Source organism: Sminthopsis crassicaudata, chromosome 5 (assembly GCF_048593235.1).
Source record: "Sminthopsis crassicaudata isolate SCR6 chromosome 5, ASM4859323v1, whole genome shotgun sequence".
In the NCBI taxonomy this organism is placed as follows: Eukaryota; Metazoa; Chordata; class Mammalia; order Dasyuromorphia; family Dasyuridae; genus Sminthopsis; species Sminthopsis crassicaudata.
The window spans coordinates 20,531,207-20,543,753 of NC_133621.1; the positions used below are offsets into that span (position 1 = coordinate 20,531,207).

General features: G+C 38.0%; 1 protein-coding gene across 4 annotated transcripts in view; it reads left to right on the forward strand.

Moving 5' to 3' along the window:
- GADL1 (glutamate decarboxylase like 1) overlaps positions 1-12,547 on the forward strand; it is a 205,990-nt gene that overhangs the window by 27,068 nt on the left and 166,375 nt on the right. For 2 of the 4 annotated variants that reach the window (XM_074267624.1, XM_074267623.1), the window contains exons 2-3: positions 3,823-3,995; positions 7,494-7,620. In XM_074267624.1, the coding sequence (XP_074123725.1) occupies positions 3,823-3,995; positions 7,494-7,620 (300 nt within the window). Of the gene's footprint in view, positions 1-3,822; positions 3,996-7,076; positions 7,163-7,493; positions 7,670-12,547 lie in introns of those variants that run through there. The other 2 variants (XM_074267625.1, XM_074267626.1) reach the window with 2 other exon arrangements.

Sequence of the window (12,547 nt, forward strand, 5' to 3'; positions counted from 1 at the left end):
ATTAATGTATGTATTATAAAGAAGAACTAGGTCATGAAAAGAAGAATAAGACCAACACAAAGCCTGTAAGGTAAATATCAATCTAATCTCCAAATTAAATGGCAGAATCATTTTTGTTGAAGGCTATTTCCCCTCTGTTCAGTAATCTTCAAACTCTGATTTAGATTACACCATTGATGGGGTTCTCACATTTTACTGCTTTAAAACAAGAGCCATTTGTGTAAAATTGCCTGGTCTTTATTCATTCCTACTCCGGCCCCTCTTGCTTTGTGACTGGGCTTAAAGGTCAGGCTTGAAATGGTTAAGAATAAGGTTGTTTCTGACCTCCCCTCCCTACACTCCACCCTTAAGAAAATGAGGGTGGGTCTGGAGCAGGGAGACTGTGCCTAGAATATGAAGGCTCATTTTAACTGTCTCCTTGTGATGTCAGGGAAAAAGATTCCTGGCATTCTCTGATATTGATCTCTTTAGCTCAAGAATGATTTATGAAAAGGAAAAGTAGAATTCTCTTAAAAAATGTTACTTGATTGAGTATGTCCATGGAGAAGAAGGCAAGTGTATATGTGTCTTTGAAAGTGTGTGTACATGTGTAGGTACAGGGGGTGGGGAGATGTACTGGGCTCCCCAAATTTTTAGAAAGAGATGGGTGTAATGTGCTTTTGTCTCCAGAGACTGCCGATTGCTCTCTGGGAGATCTGCTGTCATTAACTGCCACCCATTCTGACCTTGTGTAGAGACTCTTTCTCTCCCTCCAGAGAGCCACCTCAAGTCTGGTCCAGACAAGACTCTCAGTGTCTCGAGTGCCGCCCTCTTTTATCCTCTCAGAGAATGGGAGTGGGATAACACAAGGGCTTCTGGGAAAAATTACTTCAACCAATGAACTTGCTCCTCCTAATCATGCCAACTCCTCCCCAGGAGTTCAAAGGGGTTAAACTCCCAGTAAAGTCCGGAACTAGAGAATTGTCAAGTCCCTCCTTAGCACTTAGTAAGAACCTAATATCTCATTATCTCATTAGCACTTAATAAGAACCTAACAGAGGGGGACAAAATAGATGAAATGCTGTAGCTGCTATGTGGAACTTAGAATATTGTCAAAGCAAAAGAGTCAAACAGATACATGTATGTGGGTTGCATATCTCTGCTTTGAGCTGGTATGGGTTCTTACTCCACTTTAACAGATTGGACCTCAACCTGGTCCACCAGTCCTGCATACCACTTAGCCACATCTCCCATAGAAGGTCCATTCAAAATGCTGAGATGTTCCCATAGACCTCTTGACATTTTGAGGGTCCCATGGAGCATATGTGTGGTCCATAGGTTGTTCTTCTTCCCTTGTCCCAATGTGACAAATCTACCTTTTTTTTTTTTTTTTTTTTTTTTTGTTCTGATGTCATCCTTTATGGCATGTGGTCTTTTTTTGGTTGCTGATATGCAATATTCTACCTGTGCTCTCTACCTCCATTGAGGTATCCTTCAAATATGATTCCTCATACATCATGGCTTTGGGTGACTAACTGCTAAATAGTACCACCATCTATCAACCTGATGTATGGTGGTCACATGCTGCAATGATGCTGTGTGTGAATGTGTTCTAGATAAGTATATATGTATACACATAGTTCTGTAATTTAAGGGAAAAAAAATCAACATCTCTGGTTGCTTTCACTTGATATTTTTGCCTACCTATATGCAAAGGTCCCTTTTCTGATTCTGATTCTCTAGCCCAGTGGTCCTCAAACTTTTTAAATAGGGGTCCAGTTCACTGTCCCTCAGACTGTTGGAGGGCCGGACTATAGTAAAAACAAAAGCTCACACTCTGTCTCCACTCCTCAGCCCATTTGCCACAACCCAGCAGGCCGCATAAACATCCTCAGCAGGCCACACATGGCCCGCAGGCTGTAGTTTGAGAACCCCTGCAATCTAGCCTATCTTAAGGATATAGAATAAGAGAGCATCATCAGGAATAATATCACATAGTCCTTGGGGGAAATGTCATTCTCTTGACTACAAGAAGAATTCAAATTTCTCTACTTAGTTTCTTTTATTTGTGACAAAATTTGATGAGACTCCAAGGTAAATAGCCTTGAAGGTGTTGTAATGATACTGCAGTTATTAAGCACCTACTATATGTATCAGGCAGAGTTAAGTGCTGGAAATACAAGAGAAGATAAAAAAAAATTCCTGATCTTAAGGGAACAATGTAATGGAGCCCATCATTTAGAATGTGGACCAGACTTAAGAAAGTCTTAGAAAAATCACCTTGTTTTACAATAAAATTTCAATTTAGCAATTTGATTAAATTCAACAAATTCTTATCAACATACATAGTCTCTAGCCCTAAGGAGATTGCAATCTAGCAAAGAAATAAAATATTAATCTCCTCATATAATTGAAATACAAAGCAGGAACAAGATAAGTTCCTAAGATAGGTACAAAGTCTTTGACAAGATCTAGAAAGCCTTGATGGAGTGGGTGATCTTTGGACTGGGTCTTGGAGGATAAGTTAGATTTCAGCAAGTGAGTTCTTGGGCATCTGGAATGGACAAAGTAAAAATGTGGTCATGGGAAAGGATGGGACACGATCAATAAGCGGTTCATTTGAGTGAGGTGTCATGAGTCATAATGTGAAATAAGGGTAGAAAGGGAGGTTGGACCCAAGTTCCAGAGAACCTTGAAAGCCAGGGTGAGGATTCTAAATTTTTCTTTGTTGAAAACAGAAAAGCACTGCATTTTTTTTAGCAGAAGTGTGACAAGAATGAATGGAAAAAATAAAACAAAATTAAATTATTTATTAAATGGCACTATGCTGAATGCTGGAGACTCCAGTACAAAAGTAAAAAAAAAAAATAATAAAAACTCCTTTACTTTCAAGGAGCTTATATCCTATTTGGGAGACAGATTTTATAGGGAGATATATTTTGGGCCATGGAGAGAATTTTTGGCTTGCAAATTTATGAGGATAGTGAGAGTGGTTTAAATATACATCCTCTCTAGAAGCAAAAGATTTGCTTATGGCTCCATACAAGGCAGGTTAAGTCACAGACAATTACATTTGTGCATAAGGAAGGCTAGTTTGGTGGTAGAAATGAAAAGAAAGCATTATCATGACTAATATTTATGGAATACTTAAAGGTTGAAAAGCATTTAATGAATATTATATCATCTGATTCTCACGGAGGTAGATGTGGTTAAGATTTCAATTTACAGATGAGGAAACTAAGGCAGACAGAGATGAAGTGACCCAGCCAGTAAATATCCAAGACCAGAATTGATCTCAGGTCATACTGATACGAAGGTCAGTTCTCTGTTCCCTATCCCATCCCGTCAGTTGTATCCCTTGTCTGCAGAACTGGGAACAATGTATTTTATAGAAATACCCATCATATCTGTTTAGGAAATGCAGAAACAGGGATGCTTGTAAGCAAAATTTATAAGTGGTTGAAATTTGCCTTTTCTCTCCATCTCCCTTTCCAAAACTCATTTCTTCTCATCTCCCTGACATTGCCCCTAGGACTTTCAGTTGCCCGGTGCCTCTTCCACCATTGATGTTCTTAGGAAAGGCTTCATACTAAACATTTCTATCTCACTTTTCTTTCCCAGGGACATTTGCATGTAAAGCCTTTTCTTTAATAGCAGAGGGAAAGCCTGTGTTTTTCATAGAACTTAACTCATTAGCAGGCACTAAAAGGGGGGAGGAGGGAGAAGAATAGGAAAAATTGAAAGCATTTCTCTAGAAGGATTCATTAGCAATGGTGATGTAATTCAAAAAAAGGCCTTTAAATATTAAGTATTTTTTCTTCTCTCTTTTATTTTTTAAAATAGTTGATTCTGAACAACAAGAAATGGTCCCCAATAAGAGGAATGTCATCTTAGTAGACGGTGTTGTACTCAACGGTCCCACAACAGATCCAAAAGCAGGAGAAAAATTTGTGGAAGAGGCCTGTCGATTAATCATGGAAGAAGTAATCCTGAAAGCTCCAGATGTCACAGAGAAGGTAACTAATACCAGAGTAGAAGATGCTCAGAGATCATCTACTTCCACATCTATTTCCTCATAGTACCCTGAGCAAGTAATCATTCAACCTAGGATGGAAGACTTTCAAGGAGGAGTGATCTGCTCCTTTCTTAGGAGCTAATTCCATTTGGGGAGAGTTCTGGCTGTTAGGTATTTTTCCTTAATTCTGCCAAGGTATTTGTAATTTCTACCCATTATCCTTTGTTCTGCCTACTGGACCCAAACAGAACAAATCTCTCCAATTCTTATAATAGCTCTTCAAATACTAGAAGACAATTCTCATTTTCCCTTTTTCCCCTTTTTGTTCCAAGCTGAACACCCTAAGTTCCTTCAAAGGACCCACATGTAACATTATCTTGAGGTCCTTCCTAATCCTGGTTGCCCTCCTGCCCCCTATATGCCCATCACATATGGCACTCAAAAAATACTCCAGATGTGTTTGGACTAGAGCAGAGCAGCCTTCCCATCCCCTCCCTCTTTCTGCCAATTATAAAGCAGCTTAACATTTCATTAATTTTTTTTTGGCAGTCATATCACAAGGTTGACTCTAATTGAGGTAGCAATCCACTAAAACCCCAATATTTTTCCTAGTGAAATACTCTCTAACTATATTATCCTTGTAAACTTGATATTTTTGAACCCAAGCTTATTAAGACTTGAAATTTAATAGGAGTAAATGTAATCTTGTTATATTTGCCCACATGTTCAAGTTTGTGGAGTTGTTTTTGGCTCTTGAATCTCTAACATATTAACTATTTCTCTTATCTCTAAGTCATTTGAAAATTCATTAAGTGTGCTATTTATATCTTCTTCCAAATAATTGCTTAAAAATGTTAGAGTACAGAAAGATCTTTTCCCATAAGGATATCTGGACCACCTGATTAGAATTCATCCAAGGCAACTGGATGCTTTCTTTTATCTCATTATCAGCCTATTATCCTTTTTTGTTGTTGTTGTTAAAACTTTTCCTGATCAAAAAGAAAATGGAAACAAAATAAGAGATTAGCATCTCTACCTGCTCTTTGCTGTTTCTTCTATCCCATGTAGCCTGATTATGGTTCCTATCTCCTCCATCATCATCTCTTTTCCCTAGCATAGCTAACAAAATCTTTTCCCTTGTCCTTAGCTATTCTTAGAAGTTTCGGCTCAATATTAACTTTAGGACTTCTGCCATTGTGTTCCATTTTGTACTCGTCCATTTTGTACTTTCTCTTCTTTTTAATCTCTATACATGTCTTTAAAAAGTTATTCAAGAGTTCCTTATGCATCCACACTAATCTCTTTAAGCAACTCTTACTTCTTCCTTTAATGGATCCTGTTTCTCTCTGTATCTTCACAGAATTTCATTTTTCAGAACTTCCCATCAATTCCTGAGATTACTTTCCTCTGTTGAATTTTAATTTAGAATAGGATTCTGCTTATCCCTTTACTGTATGATTTTAATTCTTCTTCCTCCTCCCTCCAATCAAGAGTTCACAACAGATATTTCCTCTTCCTCTTGATTACAAATTCTAAGATGCAATGGTCACTTGTCCCTGAGACTCCCATCATTTACTCCAAGGAAATAGTTCTCCCTTGTTGACGGGAATCATATTCAGATTCCAATTAGTCACTTTTGGCTCCTTCATTTTTTGAAGGATGAAATTATCATTAAGACAAATCAAGAAATCATTAGCTGCTCCTCTTTAGGTGGAGACAGTCTCCAACAGATGTCTGCATAATTGAGATTCTGCCATTATGCCCCCATGCCAGACAAATGAGATAATATTTGTAAAGAGCTTAGCACAGTGCCTGGCCCATGGTAGATGCTTGATAAATCTTTATTTCCCTTCCTCCCCCTCGGCAGACTTCTGATCTCTTTCCCAAAGTTGCCTGTTTCCACTCTGATTGCCTACAGTATACCCCATTGACAATATCACTTTGGCCTCCATTGATCTTTGCCCAGACATCGCACTTCTGGTTCCTGAATTCTTTACATAGCTATAAAAGATAAATGGCGCCAATCTATATCCATTTTTACATATTCGGTTCTCTTTTGCAAACTAAGACTTACTCATTCATTGCTATTTTCCAGCCATGTGTGCCATCCCACCAGTTCTGAATGAGGTAAAATTTTCTTCATTGCTTTTCTCATTCACTTTTCTATTACCCATATTTTGTACATTTGCGTGTAGATATTTGAATTGATGGGTTTTATTACTGTTTTCCCCTTCCTCTTTTTTATTTTGTCTCCTCTGAATTTTTTGGCACATATACAACTGTTTTTCTTCTGACATTGTTGTTACTTTCTATGGTAGCCAGCTTGATGGGCACGAGATTTAGATTACCATGGATATTTAGATATCTTTCACTGTCCTCCTTGCTCTTTATTGCAATGCCCTTTTCTTTAGATTTATAAAACTCCAGGCAGATCTATTTTCAGCAGGCCTTTTTAGCTGTATCCAAGCCCTGAATAAGAGCCCAACTTTCTTATGTTGTTGAGAGGGGAGGATCAGAGAAGGTTTATTTAACAGGGGTATGTGGGCTGAGCCTTGAAAAAAGAGATCAAATTTTTTTTCTTATATTATTGTATTGTCAATTGTATTTAATGCTTTATTCTTCCCAATTACATGTAAAGACAATGTTAGCATTCTCTTCTTTGGCAAATTTTGAGTTCTAAATTCTCTCCCTCCCTCGTTACCTATCCTCCCTTCCCCCAGTGAGAAGGCAGGCAATTTGACTTAGGTTATACATGTGCAGTCATGCAAAACACATTTCCAGGTAATTCATTCTGGAGAAGAAAAAAGAAAAATAAAGGTAAAGAAAAAGTATCTTTGATCTATAGTCATGATTTACAGGTTCTTCCTCTGGAGATGAAGAGCACCCTTTATCACAAGTTCTAAAGAATTGTTTTGGATCATCGTATTGCTGAGAATAACTAAATTATTCATAGATCATCATACAATATTGTTGTTACTGTACACAATGTACGAAGAAATCAATTCTTAAAGGTTGGGTTGAGGAGGGACTATATTCTTCTCACGAACAATGGTCTTTTCCAACATCCAAAGGTGGGAGAAAGCATTCTGAGTGTGAGGAACAGCAAGGAGCTGACTATCAGCAGTTCACAATTTATTCCCTCTTCTTGTTGAATTGAAAGCTATTTGGGTGGGGAGATTAGATTTTTTTTTCTTTGACTAGCCATATAGGATATAACTATCATTAGGTAGTCAAGTAAGGGACACCTAAAAGACTCTACTCTTTTGCTGGACGGGGGGTTGTTAAAATGTGCCCATGAGTGCTGGCAAGTCTAGTATTTCTAAGGCCTTGCTGAGCAAGCTGGCTGCTGGTGAAATGTAACACATTTTTTCCAGTCATTTCTGATTCCCCTCTGCCTTGCTGGATGTGATTTCCATGTCACTGTTTGATTTCCTCTGCTTTCTCTTGACCTCATGCAGTATTTATAGCATGCTTCCCTATATCCCCCTTCCGTCTCTAGGTTTGTGAATGGCAGCCTCCGGAGCAGCTGAAGCAACTGCTTGATCTGGAGATGAGGGACACTGGGGAACCACATCAGAGACTCTTGAAACTTTGCCAGGATGTCATCCGATACAGCGTCAAAACCAGTAAGGCTCTTAATTTGTCTCCTGACCTCTAGCTCAGTGACAATGTAACGTGTTCTCTTAGAAGTCGGTTGTCTGTGAGAAAAGCAGATTAAAACTAGGTTTATGGGATGGACAAGATGGAAATTAAAACAAACAATGGATCTGTTGTTTTTTTAGGGATGTCAAGTAGTTTACGTTGCTGGCATTTTTAGTTTTTATTTTTGATGATTGAACAAAGTTGACGCCCTGACCAAACCAATTGATTTTTGCAGAAATCTGCTGTGAAGCAAAAAACCTCTGAGTTAAAAGCAAAGTAACTGATTGGCTGGCTGTGGTTGGAAATGGACTGTAGTTTTACAGTGTCTAGCTCTTTTTAATGTTCCTATTAAAAATATTTACCATGACAGCTTTTCCCTCTTTATCCCAATCCGGTATTCAGAAGTAAGCTGCTTAAATCTGCCATGTAATTTAAGTTTCCATGTTGGTCATGTGAATTTTAGCAAGAACTAAAAATTCTACAGGATGGCTCTCTAATGTCCACATGAATACTAGTAAAAGGTTATGCCTTTAAAGTCTCCTTACAAGTTCTTTGATTGTAAGATGGATAGCTTTGACCAATACCCTCATATCTGAATTTTTTTAAAAAAGGTCCATCAGAAGCACAAAAACCTTTAGCAAGTTGGAAGCAGCAGAAATATCTAGTATCTTCTGGCTCTTGGATGATTAACACATGGAGATAATAAATGTTATTCATTTTCAAAAGGTACCAATGACATCATGGGTGATGTCTTGACTTGCAAGTGAATTGGATTTAAGTGATGCAGAGTTACATGAAGTTTTAAGCCTTTCTTTCTCCTCCGGAGTCATAGAAATCCAGTGGCTAGACAAAAGTCAAGATAACTGGCAATGGCCTGGAGTGACATAGTTGACCTACAATATGGTCTAATGTAAAGAAACATTGGTTTTGGTTTTGGAGTCAAAGACCCTGAATTCAAATTTCTGCTCTGTTACCTATGTGATCTGGGGCAAGTTATTTACCTGCTCTGAATCTCAAGTTCCTCTTTGATAAGATGATGGGGTTAAATATGATGAATACAAATTTCCTTTCTCACCCCAAATTTGGGAACTTATGACTCTATCGACCACTCTTTACCTCTTGAATATTCTCTCTTCTCTACTCTTTAATGATATTGTTCTGCTGATTCTTTTTTTTTTTCATTCGCTAGTTTATCATCCATAAATACCCCTTAGTAGTAGATATTCCTCAACATTCTGTCATTTTCCCTCTTTTATTCTCCCTTTACATTCGCTCTTGTAGCAACTTCATCAGCTCCATTAGATTTAACTGTTTTCTCTTTGCAGATGACTCCTAGATCTCTCCCTTGAGCTTTATTCCCATGTCATTAATTCCTACTAGATATTTTGAACTGGATATCTTAGAGCATCTTAAATTTAATGTGTCTGAAATCAAATTACCATTTTCCTCTTCTAAACTTCCCTATTTTTATATAAGATACAAGACACCATCAACCTTTTAGTCTCCTAAATTCATGAACTTGGCTTAATGATCAACTATTCATGCTCCCTCGACCCACATATCCAACCTTTTTTTTTTTCCCAAATCTTACCATTTCGATCCCTATTATATGTCTTGAATCCAAGGCCTCTTGTCAATTCTCACAGACTCTCCACTTTAGTTCAAGTCCTCATTAGCTCTCACTAGAATTACTATAATTGCTTCCCAACTGGTTTCTGTTCTTAACTCTCTCTCTCTCCATTCCAGTCTATCCTATACACAGTAACCAAAGTGCATTTCCTCAAGTGCAGTTCAGATCAAGTCACTGTTTCAATAAATTCAAATGGTTTTCCAGTATTCCCCAGCCTTGTTGTTCAGTTGTGTTCAACACTTTGTAATTCGATTTGGGATTTTCTCAGCAAAGATACTAAAGTGGTTTGTCATTTCCTTTTTCACTTGTTTTACAAATAAAGAAATTGAGACAAACATTTTTTAAATTATTTGCATTATTATCTAGAATAAGAATAAAGTATAAATCCTTTGTTTATCTTTTTGAAATTCTTCACACTCTGGCCCCAACCAATCTTCCCAATCTCTTTGGACATTACGCTTTCTCCTGTCCTCTACAATTTAGTCAAATTTGATCTTTTTTCTATTCCTCATACATGTCCCTCTGTTATCCATCTCTATATACGACTGGAATGCACCCTCTCTTTCCTTCACTTCATGGCATTTCATTTTTGAGGGACTTTGTCTTTGGGACACAGCTGCTAGTCTTCTTCTTCCTAAAACCACCTTGTGTTTGTCTATATTTGTATTTAGTCACTTTAATATACAGACAAATATGCATATATATGTGTGTGTGTGTGTGTGTGTGTGTGTGTGTGTGTGTGTTCATTTGAACATCTCCCCCATTAGAATGTAAGCAAGAATTGTTTTATTCTTTTTACTTGTATCCTTAGCATTTAGCACAGTATCTGACATTTTGATACTTGATACATGTTTGTTGATTAATGTATTAACCTTCTGACTTTATATGGATTAAGTTTGAATTATATGGATCACACATTTTTATGCTTATGTAATAAAGTTTTTTTTCCCTCCCCTTAATTGACTGCAAACATAAAATTTGGGCATATACTGAGCTCCCAAGTTTCAAAAGGAGAAAAAAAAAATCACTTAAAATGAAAGATACAGATTTTTAAATGCAATAAAAAGTTAATCCATTGCTTAGGACCAACCTAGCTTGATGTCACATGAATTCTGACACTGAATTAAATTTAGTGGAAAGAATCTAATCAAATTACAGCTAAAAATAATTGGATTGTATCCCCTTGGGAAAGGCTGGTGTATTTATCAAAAGCCCCGTTAGCATTTCGGAAGCAGAGATACATATCTTATTATTATGGTCTATGTCAGAAGGGGTGGAATGACATTTAATGTCAGGGATTCTTAGTTTACTGGACTTGTTCCATGCTGTTGCTATGGAAATCACTCATAAATTAACATGGAGAACTCTAAAAATTCTTTGTGCAATCATGGCTCCTAGCCATGCCCAGATTCCATTGGTGGATCAGAGGAAGAAGTTTTCATGTCCTATTTTCATAGTCATTTTTTATTTTAGTTATCATTTATTTTTTTGGGGGGTGGGGAAGCTGATTTCAGGAAAGAAAGTCTGATAGAGACAATACTAATTGTAATTGGAACCATACATTTAAACGGTTATCTATGGATCCCCAAATTGGGAGATGTTAGTTGCTCTTTGACATTTCATGTTTACACATGAAATTAAATATCCTATAAGTTATGGATATGAAAAGTCATTCTCAGGATAAAGCTAAGGACCCTGGTAATGCTACTTATAAGAAGCAAGAGAATAGGAGAAAAAACAATGGACTTGAAATCAGAGAATCTGCTACACTCCAGAGCACAAAGACACAAGGAAAGAAATCCTTTCCCTGGGATTGGCCATTTCTTTGTTTTGTTTTTAAGCATGGTGCCTGATATATGCCAAATGATTAACAAATACTTTGTTGATTGATTCTATTAGAGGGATTTACATTTTTCTCCCCTAAATCAATCAACAACCATTTATTAAGTGCTTAGCTGAGTGTCTGGTATACTGTAAGCACCAAATAAGTGCTTATTGACTTTGTTAACTTGCCTCCTATAGTCCAGGCATGGTGATGGGCCCTGAGGATACAAAAACATAAATGAAAATTTCTATCCTCAAAAAGCTTGCATTCTCTCTTTTTCCAATCTAATACCAACCAGTCAGCCCAAAAGCATTTATTAAGCAGTTAATATGTGTCAGGTACCATATAAGTGCTAGGGGTACAAAAAAGGCAAAACAGTCTGTGCCCCCAAGGATCTCTCAGTCAGATGTAACTACTCTGTACAAAGTCACTTGATCTAACTAAGCTTCCATTTCATCCCAATTAAAATGACTAGATTAATGGCCTTCCCTTCAGTTCCTTCAATATTCTTCATGGGTCCATTGAAGTCCCTTCACAGTCATGGTGATAAGTGGTCCTCAAACTTTTTAAATAGGGGGGCCAATTCACTGTCCCTCAGACTGTTGGAGGGCTGGACTACAGTAAAAACAAAAGCTCACACTCTGTCTCTACCCCTCAGCCCATTTGCCATAAGCAGGTGGCTGCATAAACATCCTCAACAGGTCACAACTGGCCCACAGGCTGTAGTTTGAGAACCCCTGCTCTAAATCATCTTCAGTTATTCAAGGTGATGTGGGTTAAGGTTCCTTTCTGATTCCCAACCCCCATGGCTGACCTTTGATTCACAAATCCCGGTCAAAAGCACCCTTTTGAATTCCATTGGGAGATATCCAGGTTCTCCTAGCCCCCAAAGGATCTGAGCCAACTTGGGCTGTCCCAGCCCCCATTCTAATGATCTGCTCAGGTTTCCAAACCCCCACCCCAGGCACAAACAAGTTTCCTCCTTATCTAAAAACCCATTGAATTCTATTCAGATTCTAACCCTGGCTGAAACCCAGCCAGGAGCCAACCTGGAACTCCACCCACAAGCTCCTTCAGATTATCAAAAGCCCCCCTATTATAAAGGGGCAAAACTGGAGTCCACTCTTTGCAGAGATCCCAAACATGGCATCCTTACACCTGTCATGTCAAGGGTTTCTGCCCACTGGACCTGTAGTTCCGGTGCCTTTTTATCTCTACCTTCAACTTTACTAACTAAACTTTACTTCCAAACCCCACAATAAACCTCTTTTATCAATCTAGGTTTTTCGGGTCTGTGAATTCCTTTACAGAGGACTCTTGCGCTGCTACTAGACCTCATTTAACTCTGTATCCTTGCACTGAATCCAAAGGGGTTTCAGGGTAGCTCTATTTGATTCCCTGTTCCCCGAATCTGCCACTAGACCTCAATTAAACCTAATTTCATTTAGATACTCCT